Source organism: Amphiprion ocellaris, chromosome 16, assembly GCF_022539595.1.
Source record: "Amphiprion ocellaris isolate individual 3 ecotype Okinawa chromosome 16, ASM2253959v1, whole genome shotgun sequence".
Lineage (NCBI taxonomy): Eukaryota > Metazoa > Chordata > Actinopteri > Pomacentridae > Amphiprion > Amphiprion ocellaris.
The window spans coordinates 5,238,803-5,260,314 of record NC_072781.1 but is presented as its reverse complement, the minus strand read 5'-3'; the positions used below and the strand labels follow the sequence as shown (position 1 = coordinate 5,260,314).

The following is a 21,512-nucleotide window of genomic DNA, read 5'->3' as shown; positions in this document are numbered from 1 at the left end:
ACGCTCTCTGTGCCTTTGACTTCCCACAACTGAAGAACTGCCATGTATAATGTATAGGAGGCGGATGAAAGGCAGAGGTGCCTGTCATCTACATTCAAGATTCCTGCTCTTTGGAATTTAAATTGGTGCCACCGCCCGAGTCTAATCATATATTTGCATGTTGGGCAATGAGACATAATTACATGTTATCCGTGTAATGTTTGCTAAACATGCTTCCTCGTCTCGTCAATTCCCGACGTTTGAGATTTAAAGGCTGCCCTTGCGCCCCGCTCGTCGTATTGCGGTTGACACAGCTGTCGCCTGCATGGAATCAGTGCTGCCAGATAGCATTTCACTACATTCCCCCCTTGCTCCCCGAGCTATTTGTAAGTTTGACTCTCGGTTAGCAACTTGCAACAAGAATGTTTTGTTTCCATTATGCAGCAGTCAGTCAAGCTGAAGGGCCGTGTCCACAAACTGTCACCGCTGAGTGCTGTTAAGTATACCGACCACGCTCTGGACTCACTCCATCCCAGCCAGTTAGTCGGGGATGAGAAAGAAGCGGGAGGGTGGCACACACTCCCACTACAACCCCGCACACACTTTCACTTACAGCTTTGTAGGGTTACAGACACGGAGACGAGCTGGAATACAAAGTTAAGCATTCAGCGGCTACGACACGCATGAATACCAAAAGGGAACAAAACACTACTTGTGTTTGGTAAAGTGTTCACCTCCTGTAGCTTGGAATGCATAAAAACATTCACCTCAGAAGTCTGGAAAATGAAAGAAAACAACTGAAGAAAGAAAACGCATAGGGAGTGTACTGAAAGTAGCAACTTTTTTTGCCTTTTTGAGATACAACTATTTACATGTAACCAAAGACAGTGTCCTTGAAAGGGGTACAAACATTTTTTTTTCTCTTGCTGCAATTTTTGTTTTTCCAAACAACTCAGAAATATTGTATAAAATAAAAATATCAGCTTCAGGGAAAAAAGTAGTCTAAGCATTTTTAAATGTCCATTAAACTGCTATGTACAGGAATATTTACACTCTAAAATTCCATTCAGACCAAAAATTTTTGCAAAGTAATTAACAGTAGACACAGTTCTGTTCACCGCAGTCCTACAAACCAGATAAAACTAATGTTTATACAGGTATGGCTGTCATTCAAATCAGTGATCGTACATGTGAGCAGTATAAGACGGAGGCTTTTTCAAAGGTTTCAGGTGTATCATCACAGGTTAAATGACACTACAATAGAATAAATAAATGGGAGCTTAATGCACGTTTTCCAATGCAGACACCTCGTGGTATAATGAGGGTAAAAACATGAAGCTGCTTGTGACTGGACATAGAAACATCCCCCTTTTCCTATTATACTGAACACAGTTTGGGCAGCTTTAAACCAAAACTTCAACTTAACATAATCCCCTTGCATACCTGTACTATGTCCAGCCACTGAGCTGTGTCACGTGGGGTTGATTATAATGAAACATGATGTGAAACGTTTGACACAAATGGCATCTCGCTAAGTAAAGGACTTTGCATTTACGCAGGAGGAGAAAGCATTAAATTAAATACATTAAAAAAATAACTTCATTAAAAACTTTAAAAGGGAAGCACGACCATCATTGGAGTAATTCATCACATCTGCTATACCTGTGAGTTTAAATGCATCGTGTAATTACACACGGTTGAATTAACTGAAATTTAAATAATCTAAACTAACTAAAAATGTGATCAAACCGACAACGGCTGGGGAGGAAATACAGATTTCGTAATAGCATGTCACACACTCTTGATTTGTTTAACAGTAATTCATAGTTTTGGGGGAAAAAAGCTTTAAAAAAAGAAAAATCTAAAAACAATGACAGGATGTCTACACGAAGCGATAAAAACATACAAATCAAAGCTGAAAAATTCTTTTTCCCTTAAACATTCAAGCCAACTGCAAACACTTAGCTAAATGGATGAATGCATTCCAAAAAAAATCATTCCACACAAAGTTTTACATATAGAGACATCGTTCTAACATCCATGAAAATGATTGTTTGTCATGCTAATCAATGATTTCACCCTTGGCTTGGACGTGGATAAGCGGAGATTAAAACGTAATGATCCATAAAATTTCATTCGGAGGTCTTACACTCCAGCCGAGCGACCAGAAATCAAAACCCGACAGCAGCCCGGAGAATCCTCCCCAGTGGCCCGTTACTGTCGGAGCTTTTGGGACGATGCATGAAGAGGTCTGTTCTGAGTCCGATTCATTTGACATTCCACAGATTATTGAGAAGCTTGTGGGATTTAGCCTAGCCTCTGCCTGACCCCCCACCTGAGGATGAATCTGACTCTAAATGTTGAGAGAAAATGAAGAAATCTGCGTGTCTGTCGGCTACCAGGGCTTTGGTTCGGGCTGTGCTCCAGAAAGGGAGTGAAACCTTTGTGTCTGAGTGAGTGTTTACCCACACATCAGCCTTTGTCTGAGATGTCGGAGTGATCGCAGCGTTGGGAGATCAGGTGAAGTGGAGGGAATGCTGCTCGGACTCCGATGGCCCCTCTGTGGCTCCTGTTGAGCAGGGGAGGGGGGGACCGGAGTAGCCAGGTATCCCTTTTATGTGCAGTCAGGATATGAGTTTGCCGTCTGTTAACAGTGCTCCAGGTAGTCGATGACCCGTGAGATGGACTTCTGTCCTGTGGTGCCCATTGCACACTGTGTGGAGACAGAAAAACAAAAACAAGGGAGGGATAACACGTGGTGCTGTCTTTGTGAGGTCTTGAGGCGCAGACAGTGAGGATTTTCGAGGATGTTCGAGCGTCTGTTCAAAGGCAGTATTAATGAAACAGATGGTTCCGGTTTTCAGTTCTGACAGGATGAGTCACAATCAAAGCTGATGCAAAACACACATCTGTGACAGCCTAACTGCTCAGTTTATAGTAATTCCTCAATCATTTGTAAAGGACATTTTCCGAATTCATATCACTACTATGAATTACGCTGTTTGGACACACAAGAATCTAATTGATAACAATTTATTGATCCCACTTTGTATTATAATTGTTTTCATAAAAGCTAAGTGCTACTAAGAGCCGTGGAAGTGATTTTAGAGCGACTGAGAAGCTATTGAGAAACATTTTAGATGAGCAACAAATCAGAAAGCCTTTCATATTTTAGTCTTTGCTGCCATTTCACGTTTTGTATTCCTCAGTCTTTTCATTAATGGAATAAACAGAAACAAATCTTTTCCTTTTTATCCATTTTCTAGCGTTTTTTCAGAAAAGCGCCAATGGAACGTGCAGAAAACAAGCATAAAACTGCAATTATTTGAAACTAAATGGAAATGTGGTACGATACAGAATCACTGGCCTTCAAAAATGTTTATTTGATCCAAGCCACGCCACTGCACAAAAATGTGCGTTTGCTCAATGGGTCCAATTAAATGGCTTTTTTCTATCTTCAATTCAAATTGCCTCGAGCTAAGGATTGTAGCAACACTTGAATGCGTTTACAAAAAATACCTCTGATGTCAGCATTTTATCACTTGAAAATGATGGCTCGTCTGTAACTTATCTCCAAGGAAGAAAATCAATTCAGCATGTTTCTGCATGTCTGTAGCTCCTTATAACACAATTAATCTCTAATGTGTCTGATAACAGAGGACTGATCCTACTCACAGTGAGGTTCATGAAACTCAAGAACTTCTTCAGCATTTCTGTCATGATGGAGAAATCCCCTTTAGGTAGATGCTCTCTCACAGTAGTCACATTTATCTGAGGAGGGCAGAAAGGTGGGTGATGAACCACATGGAGAACTTTGTGTATAAAAAGAATTCTCCAATGATATTGTGTATATCTGTGTGTGTGGTATTCTCACCTGGCTGCCCTGGCAGAGGCAGCCCAGCAGCAGAGCGGTGTAGGAGGCAGCAATGCTGTCCTCCATATGCTTGCCTGCATGCTGCAGAGCTACAACAAAACACAACAAGGTTCACAGTTACAGTTAGAGATATGTTCCCATGCTGTACATAACTGTTAAATCTCTGAAAGTTAGCCGGGTCAATATATAGTCGAGGGACTTCTGAAGTTCATGGGATACATCTTGCATAAATTTTTAAGAAAAGTAAAAAAACAAAGTTTTTTGATCATGTCTTTACAAATTCCATAAACATTTATTACGGAAACAATCACGTATTAATAAAAAAATGACTGGATATCACTAAAATGCCAACCAAATAACCGTCTGAATTTAATAACAACCACCTTCTAATTCAAATCAAATCAAAGTTTATTTCTATAGCCCTTTACAACAGCCCAAAGGATGACCAAAGTGCTTCACAGTAAAAAATAATAAAATAACTTAAAAACAATACAGCAACTTCAAGCAGGACAAACAATCACACTCACACCTACAGGCAAATTTAAAATAATCAATTAACCTCAGCATATTTTTGGACTGTTGGAGGAAACTGGAGTACCCAGAGAAAACCCACACATGCACAGGGAGAACATGCAAACTCCATGCAGAAAGATGCCGGGAATGCTGGGATGCGAACCAGGGATCTTCTAGCTGCAAGGCGAGAAGTGCTAACCACTACACCACTGTGCAGCCCGTAAAATATACAAGAAGACAATAAAATAAACAGCAATACAACAGCACTAAAATAGAGCATCTAAAAGAAATAAAAGTAATAAAATGTCCCCATGCTGCTAGGTATTGAAAGTTATTTCAAACAGGAAGGTTTTGAGTTTTGATTTAAAAAGACCTAGGTCAGTGATGGTGCGCATGTCGGGGGCGAACTTGTTCCAGAGCCTGGGTGAAGCTAGAGAACACCTGGTCACCCCAGTGTTTGTATTTAGACCTGGGACCAGAGTCAAGTGTGGATTTATGGCATGTCAACAGTTTTACTACAATATCTTCATAAATAACTACATTTTACTCAATTGTATATATAATATATTTTTCTGAAATTTCCCATGTGGTGTTTGGTTATAGGCGGTCGTGTTGATTTTAGGCCTGAAAACAGCAAAAATGTCAACTATGATACCTGTCAACTACGTTACAAAAAGTCCCACAATTATATATTGACCCACCGAACAGTGTGTACTGAGGGTGAAGGATTAAATGAAAGTCACTAATAGTCCTATTTTTCTGTGTTTATGGTGTCTATATTCAAAGAACTGACACACAGCAAAAAAAAAAGAGAGCTTTGCATTTCTTTTCTTGCAGTTCAGCCATCTAAACAACCTATCTATGCAGTATGCGAGCTATTTAACCGTGAATTCATCATTATACTCCTAATGCATAATGACAATGAGTAGTGGAGCGACTGGACAAACACACAAGCTGTCGGCATCTGGCTCAATCTATGGCCAATTGACTTTTACTGCCGATTTAAATCACCAAATCTAAGTGTCGTTATAATTCTGCCTCATGAGCATTCAAGGAGTTAAATGTGAAATAAGTGGTTAACCGTTTAAAGTGTGCATCACCGGTGGTTGCAATGTAATCATCTTTCTGTACCCACATAATTTCCTACACGTCATAAAACAGCCCAACTGCAGTATTCTGCTAAACAGAAATACTGGATGTTAGAGGAGCATCTAACAACTAAGTTCAATACAGATTATTTTGTCTATAACTTAGAATCCGGAACAGCTCAGTCAGTGCCTCACTTGAAAACAAAAATCTTTTAAAAGCCCACCTGTATGACATTTTGTTCCTTTTCTGATGCTCCCTGAGTGCTCTTTTTAAGATTGCGCTGCCTTCTCTCATGTTTTTTGTCTTTTAATGTTTTATTGTTGCTGTTCAATGCTTTGTGTAGTTTAATGCTTTGTAGAACACCTTGCAACTCCACTTTTCAAAGGTGTTACAGAAATAAAGATTAATATTATTGTTATTATTATCTTGATCAACAGTTTGGTCTATAATTAACTGAAAATGATGAAAAGTGTGAGCTGGAACTACATAATGGTGGATATATTCTACTTTAAAAATGACTTTATTAATCAAATTAGTCTTTTTTTTTTTTGTCCAGCACTAATAAATTTATCATTTTAGCTAGAGTCCATTTGAAGACTTTTGAGTCCAACTGTATACTGCACTTTAATGGGCTCAAAAAAACACGAAGCAGTTTTTCTTGCTCCAACCCTAATTAGTTGAGAAGCAAATAAGGTAATTAAGTTGTTGCCACACAGTAATCATTGCAACAACATTAAGCACATTTATCCCGATTATGATTTTAGCCAAAGCTAAAAACAGCTCCTCTCACATGTACACAAACAACTTTAAACACACACACAAACGTCTACCTTTATTTAGATCCAACTCTTCATCCTCCTCCTCTTTCTTCTCGGTTTGGCTGTCGTTGGTTTCGGCTGCCACCCACTGGATCTCTCCCGACGTCTCTTGCCACTCTCCACTTTGGTCCAGTGCCGGCTTCGGGGCCTCGCTGATGAGGTCATCAGTCTTAGCCTCAGCCAGGATGGCAGCCCGCTCCCTCTCAAGGAAGAGCTAGGATTTAGAGAGAAACAAACAGATGTGAACTCCAAACATAAACTGAAGAAAGTGGAGCCAATAACATGGCAGACTTGTTAACTCACAGGGAATAAAAAAAATATCAGTTAAGTATGACAGCAAAGGTATTTTTTCATGGTGAGGGCAGAAAGTAACTGAATACGCCAAACACCGTGAAACAAGCCTTGAAGTCTTGACCATGAAAAGGAATTTCAAAGTTAATCACGAATTTATTCTCAAAGCTTCTTTTCAAACTTTAAGAAAACAGGCAAGGGCTTAAGTTGAAGCAATATCAATAATAAAGCAAAGCCTTAATAAAGTTACATTTTCAGCTTGAAATTCAAATCCGCAACCAAACATGCATCGATTTACACTTGCTACTTAAAGCTGAAGCTGTCAGAAGTATGCATTCTAGATAGAGTTCTGCATTTAGCTAAAAAACATTAAAAGGGACCAGCTTCAGGTTATGTACACAGTGGTGAAACGATGAATTCTCTCTAAAAATGCATGCTCACAGATGAACCAGTGTTTCATAAAACACACTGGACGTGTAAAACAGTGATTTTTTCCATCATCACTGCTCATCACTTTCTGAAACAAATTGCTGAGACAAAAGAAGCGATGAGAAACTCTCCAGTCACCAAAACAAAAGAAGCACGTACACTGACTGCTAAAATATTTATTAATGAGTTCTGGCATAGTTCCTACCTTCACCAGGGCAGCCAAAGCACCGGAGGGCTTAGGCTTGTCAGCCTCGTCTCCCTGAGTCTCAGCAGACTGTGACGCTGTGTCCGATTGTGTTGGGTCAGCAGGCTGCATCAGGCTGTCTTCCAGACAGGTGTCATCCACATGGTACTCCATGTCCACCAGACAGTGGCGGTTTCTGGAGCTGTACTCCACAAGGTTAATTAGCAAACCTAGACCCTGGTAGACACACAGCAGAATAAACAAATAAGACACAGCCATAGACATGCACGGAGCAAACGTGGGTCTCTAGAATATTGTCAACAACTGTACTGTCGTAGGAACGTTTTGTTTTGTTGAACTTTACCAGTACTCGCAAGTCAAAGCGTTGCTCCTGGGGGATGTAACGTGGAACTCGAAGGACGCAATTGAGAGCAGTCACTATTAGCTGTTCCTGCTCACCTGTCTTTGTGCTTCCCCACTCTGCAGACAAAAATAAGAGCATTATTAAACATGTGCTCATGGCATGATTCCCTGTGAAGCAACTGAACATTACATTTCAGGATTAAATCTAACCCTACTAGTCTTGAGTGACACTCCAAGTCAAAATGACCACAATGGAAAGAATACAATCCTATGAGCCACTGAGCTGAGCTTCATCAATATGCATTCCAACATTAGCATTGCAAACAATAAGCTACAATTCTGAATTATTGCCCAGAGCCCAGAGCCCAGAGAAAAGGGAATGCAAAAGTTAGAAAGTTGTAAATGAGGATACCATTGTCATGGGTAAGGTTGAGCAGCACTCCTATAACAGCCCTCATGCAGTCCTCCACCGCCTTGCCCACATTACTGAAGCTGCAGTGCGGCAGCGCTGCACCCGATGATGATACAGAGCTGTTGTTTAATGCCCTGCTATACCGCTGGATCATATCCTCACAGTACCGCAAAGCTCTAAAGAAAGCAAGAAAAACATTTTTTAACGAGAGACAGTAAACAGAAAAGTGAAACTGCAGCAATGAGGGACATTCAAAAGAGAAAGTGGGAAGAGAAACATAAACAGATGAAAAGCAACAGCATAGATTACAGTTCTGACTGGCATTCATGAATGATTCGCTAAAGATAAGATTCAACTTGGCCAGTAATTCCTATTAATGAGGGTTGGAAATCTTTATATGATCACATGCTAACAATGTTGGTAAGCAGGGGATTTTATTTTACCCACAGTCCATTCTACAGTGATTGTTTCTTTCTTCAACAGGCTGAAGATGGTTTCAATAACAGACAACAAAGTTCAACACCAATATACCCTTGAGAACACCAGTCAATCTGATGGATACAATGAAGTTTAAAAAAAATATGAAAGGAAACTGAATGAAAAGTTGTTATGGTAGCAGGTGTCTCTGCATGTGTCTGTGTGAAATCAATAATAGCTCCGAGCAGTAGCTGATGCTCACCTGGCAGAAGAGACAATGAGTTGTGATTCTTTGTAGGCAATCAAGTAACTCTGGTTTTCTGGGTTCTGCACTGTCACCTGTTGACAGACAATGAAAGAAAAATTAAATCAATAGAGGGTAAAGTACACTGAAAGGCTCGAATAGGAGTTGAGAAACAGAAAATAGGGAGAGACCCATCTGTTGGGCTAAAGTTGTCAATGGCATTTTAAGAGAGACAGCTGATAAGAGACATTCAGTGTTTTAAACAAAGCCTTTCATCAGGTAGCAATAAAAGGTTACCAGTCAACAATTCCAAGCTTACTACTCAATTACTCTTGTCCTTGTGCGTCTCTCTTGTATGACTTTGGAGAAAGAGAAAGCTGACAGGGCTGAACTTACACTTTCAAGCACTCTCAGACACCTCTCAGCTCCCCATAAAGATGCTACGAGATTCTCCTTGTCGTCCTCTTGGCTCAGGTTCTGCACACACTCTTTCACTGTGGCAACACAAACAGGACACGTGATTACTAAACACCTTTACGAGACAGTGAAAGTGAAACAGCTGTGAATGTGAACATGTAAATAGACAATTTAAACTGGCACGGCAGCACCCAGCAGACCTACCTTTGTCTACAATGTGGTCCAGGCCTCCCAGTAGCCGCAGTTCTTCTTTGAACCAATCCCCGGCCCTCTTGGAGGTCAGCGAGAGCAATGTCTCCATGGCGAGGTGGCCCGTCTTCAAAAAGAAAATCAAAAACTTACAAAATCTGTCTCAGAGCATCTTTCAAAACTTGTTCTCATTAGAGAATACAGATTAAAACAGAAATAAATCTGAGCAATGAGAACATTTTTAGTAACTGTTGGATAATATTCCCCTGGACGCTCGCATTACAAATAACCTGTTTGGTATTCATAAATCAGAATAATCATCTACACCTAAAATATTAATTACTTCTTTATTTAAGCTGCCAGATAAGGAAAATAAAGCGCCAAATGCGAATAGCGTCATCAGTTCAACTAAACGAGGGCACGCGAAGGACCTAATGTGTTTATTAGATCAATTAATTCATGACTAAAAATATGAGCACAATAAAAATATCTTGATGGGAGCCTCTGTCATTCTTCACATCAATTTCCATATTATACAACTGTAATGTTCTAGAATCAAGGGTAAAATAGAGTGAGGTCCATTCAAACAAGATTAAATTTGGCATTGGTTTAAGCTTTTACTAAAAATGCCTCCAATGAAGCTTCTTTTTTTATAGATTTTTTTGGGCATTTGTCCCTTGATTAAATTTACAGTGAAGACAGACAGAAAATAGGGAAAGACAGCTGGTGAATGGCATTGAAAGTTTATCCTGCCAGGAATTCAACTGCTTGTTAAAGAAAATGTCAGAAGAACTCAGAGGGAAGGTTACAGCCACGCATGAAGCTCACTCCTCATGGTTATTCATAGACAACCTACCGTGATGTTTTCCAAGTCAAGGTGCTTGTTGTGCACAGTCTCACAGAGTTTCCTGATTTTCTCCTTGACCTTCTCCACCTCCTTGGCGGTGAGCTGATCCTGGTGGCCCGAGTAGTCCTGGTCCAGCTCCAGCAGTTTGATCATCAGCTCCAGACAAGCCCTGTCCAGATCCATGTTAAGACGATCCCGACTCAGGATGTACATCAGGGCGGCCGTGCACAGAGCAAGGTTCTGATGGGACGATAGACACCAGTGTTTACAAAGTGATATAGAAAATATGGAGGTGAGACAAGGAGGCCAATGATTTGAACAACAGAAATCTCTAAGTTTGGAAAATCAAACAAGAATCAGTTACGTTTTCACCAAAAATGTATACAACAAGAATACGTAACACTTTACTAATGACAGCAACTACACTTAATCAGATACTGTAAGTTAAGCAACATAATAATTAAAAGAAATTCTAGTTTTTATGTAACTGCAAACATGTATACCAATGGCAATTTGATACGGGTATATCACTGATCATTTAATATTTGTTTATTTATATGATTTATTTTCTATTTTGTTTGTAAATATGTACATAAATAACTGTGGGAGTGGGGTACTGAGTGACTGATGGTCGAGATGGAGAAGGAGTCGGAGTAAATAAGCTTATGCTTCGTTCTACTCCTTTTTGGATATGTTGGGTTGTTATGTTTTGCTTTGCTTTGTTCTGTTGTGTTTGTTTGTTTTGTTGTGTTTTATTTTGTTTTGAGTATTTTGATTAGTTTTTGTGGCTTTTTTCCCCCTCACATTCGAAATAAAAACATTAATTCATTCATTCAATTTAAATAGTGGTTTAGATGTAAATCGCCATGAAAGCACAGTGACATTGCAAAGGACGAATCTTTTTTTATTTGTGTATACATTTTTTGCATTTATATGTGTGTATTTTGTGCAAAATTATTACCTACATACACTGAAAAATCAGCTAAAGTGCTTGGTTCAGAGCAGGGTAGTTAAATTCAAAATAAAGCTTTTTTTCTTCTAGATTTTAATAAGAAATATGTCATCAATAGCTGTATTATCTATAGAATGAAATATATTTTATCATGCAAAATGTTCATCTATAGCATTTAGCCCTATTTTTTTAAAACTGTAAAATTAATAAACTAATAATAAATATTGACAAACATCCAGGTAATTACTAAAGTAACAGTATTCCTGTTTAGCTATTTATCTAACTCTTGGGTGCTATATTTAGATTATTCAGCAGCTAAAAGCACCTGCTAAGGCTCAAGATTCAAAACTTCAGCCTAGATGGAAATGTGAAGGTTCAGCAAATAAACAACAAAAGCAGTAATTATTCCAAAGTGGCAAACGTTACCGTCTGTTGCAACTTTCTACCATCTGCTACAACTTTTGTACTTTTGAAGGAAATGCCAGAAAGAAATTAGAGAAGCAGGTGACTGAAAAACACCGTTATACTGACCGGGTGTTGTGGAGCGTCGCTGAGCATTTTGAAGACCTGCGCCACTTTTCCTCGGGCCCGCAGGTGCATCCTGAAGCTGGGCATGGCACACCGCGCAGCCAGGCTGATTATACTGGGAGGAAAGAAGGCAGAAATGTTACAGAACAATTAAATAGTCGGTGCCACATTATGTGTAATTAATTTTAGTTTAAATGCAAGACTATTAACAAAATCTGTTTCATCATTTGTGATTTTTATCTTTTGTTTTGTAATCTTATTCTGTCTTTTTACCCTCCTCTCCCTGCATGCAGAAAGAATGATGAACATCTTATAGGAGGCTGGACTCCTTGCAGTTTTTTCTCAACTTAAGGCTGTCTCTCCTGAGTGGATTCCATTTTCACAACAGAATGGCTACATGTTTTATCTCAGCATATTACTCCAACAGACGGTGGAAATAGAAGGAAGATACATAAACAGAAAAGGATAGAGAGCAGAGAGGAAGGGGGAAATTTAGGTACACATCCTTTCCTTGTGGGGATCAGGGTTATTTTTGTATTACTTTAAAAAACACAATTTATAATATGTGCTCTCTTTTTTAATTGCTAGCTCCTGGTGCTCACTTAGGATAATAAGTATTATTATTATATTATGAATAAACATGAAGTGCCAAGTGCTTGTACCATTCAATCAACTCAGAGAGCTACTTGGTACTCTGTACCTGTGACGTTGGGGAAAAAAATCCATGTCAGAACAGACTTAGAACATCTAAGTGCTCCTCTGCAGAGTGCTACAAAGAAAGAGGCTGTGTTTTCCCACACTTACCTAAGGCATCTCGTGTTGAGCGGCTGACTGCTCTTCAGCCCCGTCTCCAGGTACTCAAAGTCATCTGTGAACTCTTGATTCTCTCCGAACTCCACCACGTCGTTGAAGTGTTTCACATGCTGCACCACCGTGTACAGCTGGCAGAAGGGGAATGGGGTTAATTGCAGCTAATTGGGAAGCAGTGCATCTGTCCAGAGACACAATCAGCCTACACAAACATCCACAAACACTGGCAGACCTGCTCTCACTGGTAAAGTCCTCTGTTGGTTCCATTAGCAGCAAGAGCTGACTGTGCTAACACCCTTCATGTAAAACAGCTCAGCATATGGACTTAGGGCTTGATCAGCAGTTGGCTCTGAATGCAAGTCATAGTGTGAGTGTACTTAGCTTGACACATGAATCAAGGACCTGAGTTTCAGATGGCAACAATGTGTGGTGATAGTTTACCATAGCAGAAACCATTTTACCTCAAGAGCCAAAAGTCTGATCTGGGGACAGAAGGCATAACTGTAAATGATGTCAACTGTAGAGGGGGTTAAATTAATAGCAGAAGTCCTGCTTTCGACATTCAACAATCACAAGCTTTCCTTTTGCTGTGTCTGTTAAGATCCACAGTCATCCAGGTCAGGGTATATTTATGTGCTAAAACAAAGGCAACTGCACTTGCTTCAGTCTGAAGACATTTCAACTCTCATTCGAAAGGTTTTCTTCAGTTCTGGGCATTTAATCTCTTGTCGGGTCATGAGGACGATGAGTCATTGAGGTCATGTGAGCCATTAGGGTCGGGGTAAGAAGGTAATAAACTGCCTGCAACAGCTGGAATAGGACAAAGCCACTGACCAGCCATTTTATTACCATTTGTACCCCAGGGAGGCCACTCCTTGGATTTACGGGCTGAGCCCCACTCTGATCCACTGGTTACCTACAACATTGCAAAACACCTACCGACCATCAGTACCCCTTCACTTTACAAAATCATCAAAAAAAAAAATCAAAGACATTTGCCAAATACATTAAAAAAAAAACTTGATGTAGGTGAAACCATGAGATCCTAACATATCAAAACATTCTTCACAAACATTTCCAGCCCAGAAGCAGCAAAGACTGTGAATAAACAGGACATAACTCTGTCCAAAAGAGCCGACCCCACTCCAGACCACATATGTGCCCTACTTGGCCTCCACATAATCATCACTGATTTCCAATACAACGGGTCCAGGCACAAGCACAGGCTTGCCAGTGTCTCTGAGAAAGGTGTTGAGAGCAGAGCCCTCACCTCCTTCGCAGGAACTGCTGCCACCCACTGGTTTAGATACATGGATGACACCTGGGTCAAAATCAAAACACAGGAAGTGGAAGCCATCACAGAACAAATCAATGCAGCTGACAGCAACATCATTTCATCTGGGAAAATGTCAGAGGAAATCGTCTGGCCTTCCAGTGTGCGCCAACGATGACAGAATCCTTAACATCAAATTATACACAACACTAACACACGCACATCAATCAATATTTACAATTTGATTCTCAAAACCCACTGGAGCACAAGCTAGGGGCTATCAGAACTCTACACCATCAGGCTCAGGATGTGCCCACAAGGTCAGACAGGAAAGAGAAGGAGCACAAGCACATCAGAGAAGCACTTAAAACATGTGGTTACCCAAACTGGGCCTTTGTCAAAACCACAAAAAGACATAGAACAGACAGACAGGAAAAGACCAATCAATACAACAACATTGCTATTCGTTATGGTACAGGAGTATCAACAAAAGTCAGGAGGATCCTCAACAAACACTGCGTCCCTGTGCGCTTAAAGCCCAGCGCTGAGGGAGAAGCTTATGCACCCCAAGGACATAATGCCCAGACATAAACAGAGCGTAGTGTACAGAGAGCTGTACATTAAGGGGCAAAACAACCGCCTGAGACACGCATGGCACAACACAGGAGAAACAACTCCTGAGGCCATGACTCATCCTACCTACATCCAAAGGACAAGGCAGATTCATTTGAAAGGGACAAACTATGTGGCCATCCATCTGTGGATGTCTGCTTGCACAGACTTTCTGTACTGTGAGCAAGCTGACTGCACATGTTCCAGGGAAACAAATGGTACTCAAAACGAATGCTCGTCATGAGGAGAGACTTTACGAGGATATTCTCCATCATCCACACCTTTAAAATTCATCACATAATGAGGTGTAATTGAAGCAGTCACTCCTTGACTTTGGAGGGTCTTTGATTTTTACATATAAAATGCGGCACTGCTACTCACTGCTGTATCCTGTAAAAAATAGAAATGCAACCATCTACATAGCAGTCGGTTGCATGCATATTGTTGTATGACTAGAACTGTGTGCACATCCAATCTCTACTTTCTAAGTCTATATTGGTGTGTGCGCATGAAAGAACAAACTGGCTTTTATAATGGAGGAAGCTTTTTGAACGAGACGTGAAATGTCTCCATGACACTCATAGTGCTCAGAATGGGCCTTTGGGTGGTGTACTACACATGAGAGTGAGCATGATCAGTATGAGTAAAGGCAATGAGTCTGCACTACCTTACTCGAGAGAAATAAATGGATTGCTCTGTTATTTCTGATCAGCTGATAAACAACAATGTCTATTGTACTAGAATTAATGAAAACCCATTAACAAAGTGGATACAAAATATACATATTTTTAATCTCTATCATTTGGGAAATTGTTTCCTTTGCCACTGACTAAAACAATGCTCTTTGAGGGGTGCCTAAAAACTTTTTTTGAGAGGGGGATATTCCTCTATGTAGGAATAAACCCTGATATCCCTTCGCTCTTTAACCCGCATGAAATGGGTGGAAGCTGCTTGGCTGAGTATGAAAAAGAGAGATGAATTCATATACAGCATGAACACAAATGTACTAAAAACTGATCACAAATAAGCGCCTATCTACAAAAGAGAGTTTCTCCTCACCTGCTGTTACTCAGCAGAAAACCTCCTAACCATGCTCTGGACTCACCTCCTTATCTTCCTTCCTGCATTTGAGCGCTGTGACGATATCCTGGTTGAGTCGTGTGGGGATGGTCTCCGACTTAATGACTTTGGGTGGCGGTGGAGGGGCTTTGAATAAGCCGTCATCTTTATGAGAGTTGCTGTCCTTGCTGCTGCTCGATAAAATGCCCTAAGGATGAAAAGAAGCGCAGGAACAGGGCTCATACCAAAACAACAAAATCTGTTTAATGACATGTCCACAAGATTTACCACAGCTGAACAGTCTGTTAAGCACACAAGTCTTTAATAAGTGCTGTTAACAGATGTCAGACGAGGTAGTGCAAAGTTAACAACTTTTAAATCCCACTTGCCAGACTCTGATTAGCTTGTCTCTGAGCAAACATTCACTTCCATGGGGAGAGTTCGATACAGAATATACAAGTAAACCCTGGTTGACTGAATGTGAACGGCAACAAACTAATTAGAGCAATCGATACACAAGAGACCAGTAAACAATATCCTGAATTGTGGGCAGTAGGGATTGGGGAATTCTGTAAACAAATGGTACTAGTTATTAGCATTTGCTTTACATAATTCTGTACTAGGGTTTTCCCCACGCTGTGTGGAAAATGAATGCATACATTCCAAATGAGAATTTGAAATCAAAGAAAATCACTCTTTTCTATGTATCTAAATGTTTTTGGGCCCAATTTCTGACAAGGTGGCCCACAATTATTGCACTGGAATAAACACAAGCCAAGAACAGTATCTTACCGGAGCAGTCTGGGATCGAGAAAGTGGCGGCACCGGAATCTCTTCTGGCTCAGGTTGGTTCCAGTGGCGAGCGTTGTACACAGCTTTAGCAGGTGACTGGAACACAGTAAGAATTTAGGTATTAGTTGGCTAATCAAAAGCATAGCATGACGCCTGATATGATACTAGCACAAAAATAATTTAAAAAAAGAGAACACTTTATAGAAAAACTGTCATATTCATCTTCAAAAAACATTCTGGCACAACGCATAAGTTTCTGTTATGAATTAACTCAATGGTACTCGTAAATATTGCATCCTGCAATCAAGTTGATAGACTCAGACAACAGCAGCCACAGCGTGGAGCACGACGGTCCCCAAGCAGCACAAAACATTTCCTGAAAATGACACATTGTGTGACTCAATTATATATTGCAAAGACAATGTAGGGAGTTTTGTCGAAGATGCAGAAAGAGTATACACACTGAATGAGGAAGGCAGTTCACAAATAACCTATAGCCATTACAAAACATGATCTAGATAAAACAGAGCAAATGTGGGTGTTACACCAAACACCACAAATTGGAGCAGAGTTATTAAATAAATATTGGCCTGACACAGAGGTAACAAACAAATCTATCTTAACGCTGGAGACCTACATTGGGTGCGTGCTACTAAACAAACATTTAAGGGATTCATGTCAGACTGCTGTCACTAGTTAATCCCTGGGCATCAACGCTCAAAGCCTCAAGTCTTTAACTGTAGTTCTCACCTACATTACTGCTGAGTCACAGAATCACATTATATAAAACAACCAAATACATTTATTTTTCAGTTTTTCTGCTTTCCCACCCACTAGCTATACTTTTCCCTGATGCTCTCTTGTCTCAAATTATCCCAGTTTAATTATAGACAAGCTATATATTCTGTTATGTAAATGTCATTTAAACATCAATAATCCAAGCAGAGTCAGAAAAGGGTTGAACCTTGGTCTGGACGAAGATCATGAACTAGGCTGGAAGAGCCATGCTGACCCATTAAGATTGATGATTGACTCTGGTTAAATTTAAGCAGAAATGAATGGGTCAAGAGATTTGTGCATGTTCAGTTTCATAGCTTATGTAAAAAACTTCCAAGTTCAGCAGGTCACTCAAAGAAACTGCATATTTAAAGGACAAAAACGGCTCCGGAGTGAAAGCAAGCAAAGAGAAACACTGATTATTTATGAGATGCTCAAATACCTTTTTGGGTCCACTGAAAATCTTTTTCAGTCCACTGCCGATGTCCTTGGACTTGTCACTTGTCTTCCCTGAGCGTCCTTTCTGTCCCTCAGTGCCACCAGGACTGGAGTCATCAGAGAAGTCAAAAGCATCTGTTGGATAAAGCAGATCGTTGATGGCAGGAAACAAGCATCAGTATGTAGATAGACTGAAAATTCACCACAGTGGATCATGCAAGTACTCCTGATATAAACTGGTTTTAGAAACCTATGTAATAAATTATGGTCATACAACAAATTGCTAACTACACCATCATCAAATCTGTTTTTGTCTGCATAAAATGAAGAGTTTCTCACCTGTATTGCTGCTGGCCTGACTGTCCTGAGAGTCACTGGTGTGGGGGCTGTCCACACTGGAGCTCAGAGCGGCTAAAGCTGCAGCCGCCTTCTTGGCCTTCTTCTCTTTGGCCTGTGAGCTCTCATCATCGCTGTCACTCTCACTCAAGTCATCGAAGCCAAAGTACTTGATCTTGTAGCTACTCTTGCCTGCCATGCCTCCTTCTGAACCTTCCTCGCCCTCCTGGTCCTCTTTGTCCTCAAAGCCAAAGAACTCCAGCTTTGTCTCAGTCTTGGTCTTCTTGGTCTTTGTCTGGGTGGGTCTGAACCTGCAAATAAAACACAGTAAGAGGATGTGTTATTTCTTTAGTGTTTGCATTGATGTTGTTTTTAATGATACTATTAAGAAGAGATGTAAACTGGAGTATAGCAAGCAGAACAAAAAGCAACCCTTTTCAGTAAAGCACTAATGGAAAACATGATTTGGGCAACCAAAACTTTTATCTGACTTAATTAATAGAGAACTTCTTTTCAAAGAGACAACAGTTAATAGAGGAAACAAGATTACTGTTCAGAAACCACAACAACACAGCACATTATAGACCTATAATGGACCACAACACTAGACATACTAATGGCAATGTCTCCAAACAGCTGAACTGGACAGCTTAAATTGAAAACACTTGTCTTGTTCTTATTATCCTTCAAGTTCATTCAGTAAGGCTAGGTGATGCGGTCTGGCTTGTTTTGGATCTTTACAGATAAGGACTTAACATTCACCTAACATACCAAAGCCTCATCTCCTGCTGTCTTTAAACCAATTATTAATTCAGACATGCCTGCCAGAAATAAAAAATAAAAACCTCGAGAACATGTACAGATTTCAAACTTATCAAAAATTTAGCATTCTGCAGTAGGAGACTCTTCCAAATAAAGCACATGCCTTAAGAATAAAAGCCTAGCAGAGACAGTATGACACACATAACACCATTAGTGGCTTCTATACTGAGGCCTATACCAGCAACACACTTTGCATTTTGCTGTCTATATTAGTTATAATTCTTACAATTCCATCCTTTTTCAGATTCTGATCAACTGAAGAATAAAGACAGGGTATTCAAAGGTACACTGTATATTGGTATTCATAATTTCAGATCAAAAAAACTAAACTATTGTCCGTGCATGGTACTAAACTTTGACTCAATAATATCCCAAGTAAGTAATTTCCTGAATGACACCAAAAAGGCTCACAAATATAAGTATCGATTTTGTCAAACTATCACAAAATGCTGGGTTAATTTTATTGTCCATATCAGCCATCCTCACAATTAAATAAGACAAAGCGACCACTATCTTTCAAATACAACCCTTCAGTAGTGTTATTCACAATGTGGCCATTGATACACATAGAAATATAAAAGACTCGCCTTGTGGGCTTGGGTGGCGCCGCATCGGACTTCTTCTTCATCTGGCCTGCCTCTCCAAGATCAGCAGGGGCAGCTGGCGTGACCAGTTCATCAATGCTGCGCTCTATTGAGTCCTGGATAGTGACATTGCACACCGACAGACAGGAAGGGTGCAGAACTGTGTAGTCCCGTACCCTCCCACCACCCCTGCCCACAGGCTTGGCTGCTGGTTTAGCACTGGCAGCAGTACTACTTGCACTAGCAGAAAGGACGCTGTTGGGTTTAACTTGGGCACTCGCTGTGTCAGTGGGCTTGTTGTTTTCGGCAGGTTCAGATGACAACTGGTTGGGCCGGTTGGGCCGCTGGTATTTCTTGCAATTTGAGGCCCTAAGAGTAAATGGGGAAGGGGGAATGTTGTCCACTGGTTCTGGAGGGGGTTCAGTGGGAAGCTCCAGCTCCGCATTTTTCATCTCTTCCGATAGCAGTCCATCATAAGTAGTAGAGGTTTGGAAGTCTTTGCTACCACCTGGTGCATCAGCAGATGGTTTAAGGGAGGTGTCTATATAAGCAGAGGAAGAGATGGGCTTCTGGGATGCTGAAAAGTTCTGATCACCAGAGGGGAGTGTGTTTGAGAACGAGGCCACACATACAGGTTTTTGGTTGCTGTCTGATACACTTTTGTACCAGGGCTGGTTATTTTTAACAGCCTTCACTTCTGATGTTTGCTTGCCTATGAAAAGAAAATGAAATTAGATTCAGGTTAAAAAAAAACTGCAACTAATTAACTATTTATTATGAATGATCACAAAGTAAATAATGAATTGACATGTAGGCTCATGTAGTAAATGTTGTTAGACTATCAGGGTAGGAATTTAAGGTCCAGATATGTTGGTTTATATCTTGTTTACTTACTTGTGACTGTGGTGGTTAAACTTGCAGAGGCCTGTGCAGAAGTCACATAAGTGGCTGCCCCATCACTTCGCACTGCGGTCGTCTTTTTCACATCCCCTTCACTGACTTTTGTCTGGGACACACTTTGAGGAGATACAGTCTTGGACTCATCATCACTGTCGAACCCAAATGGATCTTCTTCGCTGTCACTGTCCTCGAGCCTGGGTCTCTTGGAGACCTCAGAAACATCAGGTTTTAACAGAGGCCTTTTGGCTCCCAGCTGAGCCTTGTAGGTGGTCTCCCCCCATTTGGTGGTCAGAGTGGGCTTTTTATTAGAGAATACCTCTTCAAATTTCGAATTAGCCTCCCCTCCCTTGCGATTGTAGGTTTTACCGAATCTGGATGTCATGTCGGTTGTTTTATGTTACATATTCCCTGTGAACAAAAGTAGAAACCATTCACTATGCAACATACTATTCACGCATTAAATACACCGAATAGCCGTCAGCAAACGAACAGCTTAACGGCCGTGTGCCTGGCAGTAATGTTAACATTACTCAAAATGAAACGAAGAACAATGTTTTAGAATAACTATGGATGCATTCTGCAAGAATGACTTCTGTAAGATTGGGTAAATTAATCTGTCCCAAGTTGTGTGTCAACTGTTGTCGGATAGCACACAAAGTTAGCATGGCTAGCTCGCATCGCTTTCAAAAACACTATCGCTCGTGTGTGGGCAACACGACAGAAAGCTAGATCGAATTTGATTAACTTTAGTAAAACTTTGAGTTACATATATTATCACACGTTGCCGGGACATGTGACTTACTACCATCTGTTAACTCTAGCCTGCTTTGCTACTGCTTGTAAAGTTAACTACTATAAAGTTAGCCATTAGCCGTTAGCTTCAACATTGCTAACTAAGCTAACGTATGGCTGCTGTTTACATTTATCACCAGGCTGCATCAAATGTCGGCAATCTTGAATTTAAATGTGGTCAAGTATTTTAACATTCACGTTTGAGTGTAGATATTTAAAAATTCGTCGCGAGCACAAACGAATGGCAGCACACACTCTTACCTTTCAACTCCAGCGACTAGCTAACCGTCCGCTTGTTTTTTAGCCAGCCGGCTAGGCCTGAGCTCCCACTCGCGCACAAATCAAGCGGGTAAAGTCCGTTCAGCGCCGCAGAAACAATATTAAAAAGACATATGCAGCTCAAATATGTCCCCAGAACAATGCTTGTTACGAAAGAAAGGTGTCCCAAATGCACCCGTAGCTATAACAGTCTAAATGTAACGGATAATCCGGACTTTTTGCATTTGGTAGTGCTGCTGACGGCCATTAAAATATCCCCTCCCTCCTCGATGCTTGGCAAGACCCCCATGTAGTGCGCTGAAGCGACGGAATTAGCCAATCAGCAGCGGAGAGGGTTTCATGTCACTTGGGACTGTGTCAGCAAGCGAGATTCTGATTGGACCAAAACTGAAACCATAATAAACGATAGGGGGCGTTGGAGGATCGCATTAGTTGGTTTAAACTAAACTTGAAAACGTGCCAATGAGAGACGAGAATAGTGGTGTCGCCTGT

At 40.6% G+C, this 21,512-nt stretch overlaps 1 protein-coding gene across 1 annotated transcript; it reads right to left on the bottom strand.

The window, feature by feature from the left end:
* Nucleotides 1-801: 801 nt before the first annotated feature.
* wapla (WAPL cohesin release factor a) lies at nucleotides 802-21,295 on the bottom strand. The gene is made up of 20 exons (XM_023271486.3): nucleotides 21,003-21,295; nucleotides 19,944-20,357; nucleotides 19,053-19,761; nucleotides 17,647-17,954; nucleotides 17,312-17,442; nucleotides 16,093-16,188; nucleotides 15,347-15,508; nucleotides 12,351-12,487; nucleotides 11,550-11,661; nucleotides 10,076-10,306; nucleotides 9,235-9,346; nucleotides 9,010-9,107; nucleotides 8,632-8,708; nucleotides 7,953-8,128; nucleotides 7,542-7,657; nucleotides 7,199-7,414; nucleotides 6,286-6,487; nucleotides 3,854-3,942; nucleotides 3,655-3,750; nucleotides 802-2,692 (listed from the first exon to the last, which is right to left on the bottom strand). The coding sequence occupies exons 2-20, from the start codon at nucleotides 20,329-20,331 to the stop codon at nucleotides 2,627-2,629; spliced, it is 3,522 nt and encodes a 1,173-aa protein (XP_023127254.2). The 5' UTR covers nucleotides 20,332-20,357; nucleotides 21,003-21,295; the 3' UTR covers nucleotides 802-2,626.
* Between the last annotated feature and the right edge of the window lie 217 nt (nucleotides 21,296-21,512).

What these genes read in the sequence shown, in the direction of transcription:
- wapla (XM_023271486.3), bottom strand. Translation starts at nt 20,331, where the DNA reads ATGACATCCAGATTCGGTAAAACCTACAATCGCAAGGGAGGGGAGGCT. An exon ending in CTCAACACGAGATGCCTTAG is followed by an intron (nt 11,662 to 12,350) that starts GTAAGTGTGGGA and finishes CTTTCCTCCCAG; the next exon opens with TATAATCAGCCTGGCTGCGC. An exon ending in GCCTCTGCCAGGGCAGCCAG is followed by an intron (nt 3,751 to 3,853) that starts GTGAGAATACCA and finishes TGCCCTCCTCAG; the next exon opens with ATAAATGTGACTACTGTGAG.